This window comes from Oculina patagonica, chromosome 4 (genome assembly GCF_052425735.1).
Source record: "Oculina patagonica isolate OP01 chromosome 4, crgOcupat, whole genome shotgun sequence".
NCBI classification, from domain to species: Eukaryota; Metazoa; Cnidaria; class Anthozoa; order Scleractinia; family Oculinidae; genus Oculina; species Oculina patagonica.
Window position 1 is genome coordinate 5,580,065 of NC_135761.1, and position 9,825 is coordinate 5,589,889.

Sequence of the window (9,825 nt, forward strand, 5' to 3'; positions counted from 1 at the left end):
TATAGATTTCAAAATTTCTTTTGTTTATCTCGTGTCAACAACAATAATTAACTACGAACACATAGGGTGGTCTGCCTGTGGTAAAACATATTTCAAAAAATGTTAGGAACTGTCATTAAAAACAGAAAATTCTAATTTGGTCAAATAGTTGCCATGGAGACGTCAAATTTCTTCAAAATTGTCGCCGAATAAAAGTTTAAGATATAGTTAGAACGTTTGGTGGGTTTTACTTAAAATTAAAATAAAAAAATTTACAAAGTTCATGGAAACAAATTCCTTCAACCCACGTCCAGGTAGTGTAAGAGTAAAAACAAAAGGGCTTCTATTTTCTCTTCTGTTGTTGTTTTTTTTACTTGTTTTACGACAATATTAGAATCAGTCTTCTCGTACTGAATTAAGAGAAGACTCTGAAGCCGCTGTTGCTGTATTACAAGAAGAAAGGATGTCAGTCTTCAGGAAGAGTTGAGCACAAGCCAGCTAGAACAACATGCAGTTAAAAGACATGCCTTGTATGCATGGAAATCGAAATTTACATGGTAGTCCTTCGTCAATATTACTACTCTACCAAAATGAGATTTCAATAAACATAAATATGCTTATTTATTTATGAACTGTGGCACCGTATGTATTACTGAACCGATCCAACAAAATAAGTAATCGACGGATAGTGGACATTATTCCAAATTTAAATAAACATTAAAATTCTGGAACTCTATCTTTTCGTCTAGCTCTTATTGCCAAAAGATAATCTGAACGCGAAAATCGAATGTTGCCAGCAAACTTTCCAGAACATCAAAGGCATTGACTAAAATTAATCCAAGTATGCAAAACGGAACATATACAAAGCGCCCAAAGAAAAACCATCAATTATCGTTTTCAATTAATTTAAAATTAAAAAACTGCAGCATGGGAACTCTGCCCCTTATATGAGCTTAAATTATTTTTTATATATCCCGCACAGTACTTCTATTTAGGTGTCATTAAAACGAAACGAAACATATGCTCAGAGCATGGTTAGATACCGCAATTCAATACACGATAAATAGTTCCCTCAATGCCATCTCTGCCCTCTTTGATATAACTAAGAAGTGAGATTGATACTTTTGGAACAAGCCTAGAATTTCTAGAAATTCTGTCTGACAGACAGAAATAAAAACAGGACAACAAGATCGTAAAAGCTACCGGGTAGTACGATAGTGCGGATAAAAGTAAGATGTACATGGAGAACCCAATACGTCTGGCCTCGTTGAAGTTTTCGGGGAAATTCCTGACCCTGAAAGCGTAGTACGCACATAACAGCGACAGTAAAAATCCGTATGAAATGTTAGCCAGTAAAATGTATTTCCCAGTAAGTGTACTGTGTGCCTTGCAAATGATTGAAATGTGTTGTAAATAAGTGATAGTGGTTTCCTTGTACGGCGGGCCTAGAGAAAGCCACGCAGTTGTCAGGCTGATCTGTACAGCTGAGAGAGACACCAGAAGAGCTCTCTGAGTGCTGGCCTTAGCGAGGAAAGGCTTAACATTCCGCGCAACGATGTTGCCTTCAAATGCGCTCACAATTCGCATTGTTTTCACAAGAAGAACAGCGACGCACAGAATCCAAATGGTCATCCGGCCACAGTGGCTTAAACGGCAGGTGGCATCGGTGGACTCGGGCAGGTTCAGCAGCGAAAGGACAAACAATGAAGTGATTCCGGTTAAAAGTATCAAACTCATCTCCCTGTTTGAGGCTTTGGCTACAGGCGTGTTAAAATACCGTACAAAAATACCCCATGTGAATAGCGACAAAATAAGACCAAAGCTAGCAAAAACCGTGATAATTACGCCACTAATGCTGTTTATTTGCATGCGTACTATCGGGAGCGCCGTGCAGCGCGTTCGCTCCTCGTTCGATCGCTGTCTGTGCGTGCATTCTGTGCAGTTCTTGGACCCGTGACCCGTGCTAATGCTTCCCTGTGAGCATTTGATACATTCCCAACAACATGGCGTTGTCGGCGACTTCCTTGTTCCTGGAGTACACTCTTCTGCACAAACAGATCTCGGCACACTGCCATTTATGTTGGCATTCCATAAAACATTTGATTCTAGTGCCAGTGGTGGGTTAGCGTTTCTCATCCAAGACCCAACCAAGACCTTTTCGTATCTCTTCCCTGGAAGCTTGCCCCTTTGAAAATTAACTATATCGTACGATGCCGCTTGTGCATCGCCTGACTCGTCGAACTGCACTCTGCCCGTGAGTCCGTCAAAACTGACACTCCGAAGGTAGAGTGGAAGCTTCATTGTATCAATGCTGGGTGAAACACGGGGACATTCCCCTCCGGGGAGGAGACCGTTTGGCTCGACGCATTTATACATTTCGTTAATGGCGTAGGCAACTGCGTATACGGCATCTAAGAGATACGGAACGAACGAACTTCGAAGTCTTTTTACTGATTTGTACAAGGAAATGTTCTCTCTGCATTCTGAGCGTTTATGGTGGTGACAATCGTGTGCCCAAAATTCATCCCACCATAATGAATAACTCTTCAATGTCCTCGTTCGTGTCATCTGTCTTAAGTGATCGTCGAAGGCCTGATCGCGATAGTCTCGAGGTTGAATTCCAAGCGATCCCTCGAGTCCCGTGAAGCGCGGGTCAAGATGCATACTTTCCTCGGCGGTTATGGCATCACTGAAAATCCACGTGCGATCGCGGACGCCTTGTTTGTTTGTTTCTTGTAGAAAAGCCCTTCCATACCCTCCTGACAACCACACAATAACTACACCAATGTTCCGTTGTTGTTTAAGCTTGAAAACAATTTGGCCGAGCTTTTCGTTGTAGTCGAGTCGCGGGACAAACTCGGAGAAAGCAATACAGAAAGTTCTACGCCGGTAAACCTCTCTTTCCACTGCCCAGACGCCTTGTCGTCCGTACGAGTCGTCAAGTGCTACAGCGGCGACATACGTCCAATTGAAATGTTCAATGATGTCTGCCATAACTTTAGCTTGCCATGTGTCGCTGGGGACTGTGCGGAAAAAGTTTCGGTACATCTTGGAGCTGAGCTCGTGGCTCGTTGCCGTAGGGCTGATGGCAACGATGCCGTGTACTTGAAGAAGACTTCCCACCAGAACAGCGCTTATGGAGTCGTGCGGTCCTATAAGAGCCACAACTGGCGAGTGTGAAGAACCGTTTGTGCGTTTCTTCCCAGATTGACAATGCGGATCAGTGTTTTTAACCAAGTCGTAAGCCATCGTCATTGCCATGCCAGCATTCTCGCAGTAATCGCGAATGTCGTAGCCGATAGTGACGTTTGGTAAAACGCTGGAATCGTTGTTTATGCGCTCAATCGCAAACAACATGGCCTCGACGTGACCAAGACCCATCGTGAACAGCTCGCCGCAGGTGTCGTTTGGTCCATTGATGTGAACATCGAACAATCCTCCCAGTGTTATGTCCCCAGGCTTGAAGACTCGACTCTGATGAAACTTGACGTTCATTCCGTGAATATTTAAACAAAAAATTGCCAACGATACGAAGAGAAACATTGTGGAACTTCGCGTTACCTCAAGTGTGTCAGTACTTGGATGGAACTTGATCAGTTTTCAGCTTTGAGTGAATGCAAAAGTTGTCTGTAGCTCTTAAGGAAGTGTTTAATGACAAAAATTTGTTGACATAAATATTTTTTCATCAAAAAGGAAAAAATCTATTTGAACACGAACACTAATGACTTCTCGCATTAGATCTCTGAGCCAAAAATAATGATTTAAACAAAAAAAATTAAGTTTAGTTTCTTTGCATGAAGCGTTTTTTCTAGATACGGTAATAACAGACGCTTCGCAGCACTCTGCCAAATAGAAAAAAAAATATTGCAACTAAATAAAACATATCCTCGCATGACATTTTAAAAATATTTACATTTTCAGAGGTTTATAATTAACAAATTGAATGCGTTTTTGTGCATTGCATTTTGTGTTTTCAATCTGGAACTTTATTGGGGTGGCTTCTTGTAAACTATAACTTAAAAAAATTACTACTGGTAAAACCGCTGTCATTTTACATTTTCGCTAGAGTGAAATTTGGTTTTAAATGCAACCCACCAGTTAATTAGATGTCATTTTGTTAGCGATTTTAAGTAAATATTTTTTACCGAGTGGGAAACTCCATTAGACTCTTCAATGATCGAGAATGACCGTCTCACAATACTTGGTTTTTAAAGCATTGATTACAAGGAAGCCTTAAAATTACAAATTATATTTTGTCCTTACCGCTTTAAAGTTTTGAATATTTAAGAGATATTTTAAGCGCAGCGTATGTTGTATAAATATTATCTCGCGCGCAGGTGAATATATAATATTACATAAACGTTGGAAAACAAGAATTTTTGTCGCTGGGTTAACTTTGTTCCAGGAATGCTCACGTGTCGCTCACTTTCGAACACTTTCTTGATAAGAGACTATGTCTCAAGTATTTTCAACCTTGATAAGAGGTTATGTCTGAAGTTTTTCCAACCTCGATAAGACATTGTCTGAAGCATTTCCAAACGTTTAAACATTTCATTTCCGTTTATACACAGTGTTCGCGAATGAAAGTTGACGTGTGGGCTTTTTTATTAGGAATTGCGCATAAAGTTTAGTGGAATATTTAATATTGCTGAACGTTGTCGAAAACGTGTTGAATGGGGGTGTCTTTGAAGACGTACTTCTCCGTTTCTCTTCGTACAAGAATTCTCAATTTTGTCAATCTGTAGTTTCACGCTCGAAATGGCAATTCCCCCTTCTCTGATTGACACATATTTATTTTTGTTTGTTTTGAGAACTTAATAATGCATCATGTCAATATTCTCGCTGAGTGATGACGTTTTTTTTATCAGTTTTCATCACTGTGTTGATAAAGCATCTAGAAAGGCAGCTGCTGTGACCGACTGTTAAATCCTTTCTAATGAATCTAGAAACGATTCTCTTATTCCACCCCCCACCCCTAAAATTTCCAATGTTGTACAGCTGCAAATAAACTGTTTACAGCCCTCTATTTTCTCGTATTTTTCTTGATCGTTGAACGCGGTTAAAGAATCGCTAGAGAACTGGACGCCAGCGAAAAACACGAGACGCTAGGAAATGTTGGTGGGGAGGGGGAGAGGGGAGGGGGGGGGGGAATGTAAGAAATTTCTGGGTCTTTTCGCTCGCCCGTGCCCCGACCCCCTCGTGCTTCGCGCTTTGTTGTTTCTTTCTCGTTTTTTGCGTTTAAAAATGGAGTATTTGCACAATATGAATATACGAATGGCTGCAACTAAAGGTGGCCCGCGGGTGTTGAGCAGCCTGACAGGTTCCTTAAAACGCATTTTTAAGCAGGAAATCGTTAAGCGATCTCTAAATATCTTCCTGTTCAAAAACGCGTTTAAAAAAGGAACTTGTCAGACCGGTAAATACTCGCGGGCCACCTAACTGACTTCTGTCCTATGTTTAGTTTGCAAAATAATTTCAGATGTACTTTGCAAAATGGCTTGTTTGTACTCTAGTACAATTGTCCACAAACTTTTGCACCAAGCTTGTGACTCATTCTTGATATGTTTTAATCAAGGTATTCAAGTGACGCAGTCCCTGATCACGTGACTATGAGAAGCCATTACATGCTCAAGTGTGCAGCGCTCATTCTCTTCTCGGTTCTCATGGGAGCAATGGCCACCATGAACTTCTCTCTCGCCTTCTTTGTCGCCATGTTCCATGTGCCCGTGTATTTGTTCGTGACTCCTTCGTGTAGCAGGTGAGTTGACTATTTCTTTATTAATCATAACTATAACAAAATTCTCGAATCTGATTGGTGTCCAATAACAAGGTTTGCGTGCCTCCGTTTTTTTTTTTTGGTTCCTTATTGTGACTGAATACTCCTTGATATTCCCTTCAGAAACCTTCAGTTTCAAAAATGGCTTTTTTTGTCATAGTGATGATAAATCGTCAACAGGCTTCGTTTTGTCTAATTTTTTCCCTCAAATTTTGATAAATTGGGAACAGGACTTCGTGCCGTCTAATTCTGTCTGTAATCATACTCTTGATTAAACAAATCGGACTCCCGCTATGTAGTCATCCGATTTTGTTAATCACTCGTATGATTACAGACCAAATTGGACTCCACTCAGTCCTATTACCATTATTAATCCTGTTTGTTAGTCTATGCTGTTTCCCTAGTCTGTCCTGTCTGTCCTGTTAAATGGAATTTAATTGTAGCGGTATCTTGTAAAGAAGATAACTCCTGGTGGCGCATCTTAAAGACATTAGGCTAAACGTTTTAAGTTCGTCATAGGAGAACTGTTCAAAATCCTTGTTTTTCTTTTCTTATCGTAACCATCCACTTTTGGAAATAATTTGGGGGATTAGCAAGCGTACAGCAGATTATACTCATGGCTACTTTCAACTGAAAACTGAGTTGGGAATGGCTTGTTTTAATGTATTGAATAAACATCAAAAGCACGGTGGCATTTATTATCCAGTTTCACTCACTAGAGTTCAAATAAAGCGCGTGGTATTTCTGTAATTCTTTTTAATAAAACCTTCTGACAGCAAAAAAAGCGCTAAGAACGGTTCAAAGTTAGGATTCGGGGAAAGAACTGGTTGGATAATAAATCCCTCGCTAGATATTCTAGTGAAAAGTATCCGGCGATGTGTATTTTTATCTTGTCATTTGCATTTTAACTTTCCCTAAGGACTCACCAAAATAATGCAAGACTCCAGTCTCGTAAAAACAGACAGTGACACTATACAGTAAATATCTTCGAAAGTTAACATAACATTCCTGTTTCTTTTTGTGCTTGCAGAACACGTCGTGTCATTCAAGCATTCCTGTTACTTTTGGTGTCGCCTCCGATGATTCTTTTCCTCCTGTCTCTAGCATACAATGCATTAGTTTCCGAAAGTGACGCTGACATCAATTCTTTACTCTCATCGACTCTGGCCACTGTCTATCAATCCGTGACGTCATCTATCAGAGAAGCCCGGATGTTAGGCTCGTGGTCCTTTGCTATGACGTGCCTTGGTATTTTACCAAACTGGCTCATGTTTTGGTGTCTAGCGTGGCGCTGAGCAGTTGACCGGAACTTTGTAAAACATTTTTTCTACTTTTAACAAGAAACGGTCGTCTATGTACTGAGCAACAGAGCAATGTTGAGCAGAAAACGCTCTGTCGAAATCGCGAAAATAGGCCCAGGTACATTTCAAGCGTTAGCACATTTGTAACATTTAGAGGACTTAAATTAAGAAACTAACATGCAATCGAAATTTACACCACATAACCTCAGTGCAAAAGCCGTTTGCCGGCGGACTTGGAAATGAATTGAAACTGGGTGAAACAGTCTTAACTATCCTTGTTTCTTTTTGATGTAATATATCACACACGAGAGACGGTGTTTCATCGGGATACCCAAACAGCGAGAAGAGAGTTGAAAATACGACGCGCAGTGGAGTATTTTTTGACGAAATTCGTGGTGTTTGGATAGGCGATAAAACTCTGTCTCGAGTGGTTGATGTATCTTTTCAATCGAAACAAAAACTAAAGAGTAAACGATGAAATAAAATTGTAAGAAAACCTCCAAACCTCCTTCCCAGATATGATTTACTTTGTTTTAACTTGATGAATTATTAATGAGTTTGAGAAGTATTGTTAGTTCCCTGTTTTTCTTGTAGCTTGGTAAACTATTATTTCGAAGTTTTCTTCGATGTGTAATATTTTTAACCTAATGTGGTATCTTACCAAAAAAGCGCTGTTATTCATTAACTGTTGTGTGTTGTATGATGAAATAAGAGAAGAGAAATGTGACAAAGTTTATTAAAATATCGTCGACTTTCAAGTTATGAAAACATGATCAGAATTAAAATTTATGAATTTAAAGTTGCGCCTGCGCGGGCCGTTTTAAGCGCCTTTTTAACTGATTTAGCGGCCCGAAGTCTCTATTACCGGGTTGTGTTCCTCTGTGCCTAGTGTTCATTTGTGCCTAGTGTTCCTCTGTGACGTAGAAGGTCATGACGTAACTGGTGTGTCTGGGTTGATGATTAACAATTTCAGTTCCCGGTACATGAGAGACCAGCCCGAAGTCTTCGGCCCGCTAAATCAGTTAAAAAGGCGCTTAAAACGGCCCAAGCAGGCGAAGAAATGCAACAATTGAGTCGATACATGTTTCATTCAACTTTATTGAGATATTTAGAGCGAAATGTAGTTTAGATATGCAATTTCAAGAGCTTTATTTCAGTAGCCCTTATAGATTTCAAAATTTCTTTTGTTTATCTCGTGTCAACAACAATAATTAACTACGAACACATAGGGTGGTCTGCCTGTGGTAAAACATATTTCAAAAAATGTTAGGAACTGTCATTAAAAACAGAAAATTCTAATTTAGTCAAATAGTTGCCATGGAGACGTCAAATTTCTTCAAAATTGTCGCCGAATAAAAGTTTAAGATATAGTCAGAACGTTTGGTGGGTTTTACTTAAAATTAAAATAAAAAAATATATAAAATTCGCGGGGACAGATTCCTTCAACCCACGTCCAGGTAGTGTAAGAGTAAAAACAAGAGGGCTTCTATTTTCTCTTCTGTTGTTGTTTTTTTTACTTGTTTTACGACAATATGAAAATCAGTCTTCTCGTACTGAATTAAGAGAAGACTCTGAACCGCCGCTGTTGCTGTATTACAAGTATATTCCGGCCTAACAAAGGATGTCAGTCTTCAGGAAGAGTTGAGCACAAGCCAGAGAACAACATGCAGTTAAAAGACATGCCTAATGTATGCATGGAAATCGAAATTTACATGGTAGTCTTTCGTAAATATTACTACTCTACCAAAATGAGATTTCAATAAACATAAATATGCTTATTTATTTATGAACTGTGGCACCGTATGTATTACTGAACCGATCCAACAAAATAAGTAATCGACGGATAGTGGACATTATTCCAAATTTAAATAAACATTGAAATTCTGGAACTCTATCTTTTCGTCTAGCTCTTATTGCCAAAAGATAATCTGAACGCGAAAATCGAATGTTGCCAGCAAACTTTCCAGAACATCAAAGGCATTGACTAAAATTAATCCATATGCAAAACGGAACATATACAAAGCGCCCAAAGAAAAACCATCAATTATATATCGTTTTCAATTAATTTAAAATTAAAAAACTGCAGCATGGGAACTCTGCCCCTTATATGAGCTTAAATTACTTTTTATATATCCCGCACAGTACTTCTATTTAGGTGTCATTAAAACGAAACGAAACATATGCTCAGAGCATGGTTAGATACCGCAATTCAATACACGATAAATAGTTCCCTCAATGCCATCTCTGCCCTCTTTGATATAACTAAGAAGTGAGATTGATACTTTTGGAACAAGCCTAGAATTTCAAAGAAGAGGAGTTTATTTTTCTCGTCTGACAGACAGAAATAAAAACAGGACAACAAATTAACAGAGTCTAGAAAACAAAGACCTACTCAAAACTCGAAATTGGTGTTTTGATAATCAATTACTCCTTAATCCGGACAAGACAAAGTTTATAATATTCGGTAGCCGCCAGATGGCCACTAAAGTCAAAGATTTTCGTCTTAGTTTATTAGGAAAGGAACTTGTGCCAGTCAAAGTAGTCAAAGACCTCGGTATAATATTAGACTCCAACTTAACATACAACGAGCACATAATTACCACCGTCTCTGCATGTATGAAACGCCTTGGCCAGATCAACCGGGTGAAACATGCCTTTGACCAACGTACATTGATTATAATTATTAATTCATTAGTTTTAAGCAAACTTTTTTATTGTTCTAATGTATGGAGCAACACAAGTGAACGTAATCTTGATAAACTCCAAGCG

The 9,825-nt window shown here is 39.2% G+C and overlaps 2 protein-coding genes across 2 annotated transcripts; one reads left to right on the forward strand and one right to left on the reverse strand.

The window, feature by feature from the left end:
* Positions 1–1,014: 1,014 nt before the first annotated feature.
* LOC144648106 (extracellular calcium-sensing receptor-like) lies at positions 1,015–3,522 on the reverse strand. Its single transcript, XM_078507741.1, has one exon. The coding sequence runs from the start codon at positions 3,520–3,522 to the stop codon at positions 1,015–1,017; it is 2,508 nt and encodes an 835-aa protein (XP_078363867.1).
* A 1,703-nt stretch (positions 3,523–5,225) lies between these two features.
* Positions 5,226–7,220, forward strand: LOC144652136 (uncharacterized). The gene is made up of 2 exons (XM_078512161.1): positions 5,226–5,737; positions 6,786–7,220. The coding sequence occupies exons 1-2, from the start codon at positions 5,589–5,591 to the stop codon at positions 7,048–7,050; spliced, it is 414 nt and encodes a 137-aa protein (XP_078368287.1). The 5' UTR covers positions 5,226–5,588; the 3' UTR covers positions 7,051–7,220.
* The last annotated feature ends 2,605 nt before the right edge of the window (positions 7,221–9,825 follow it).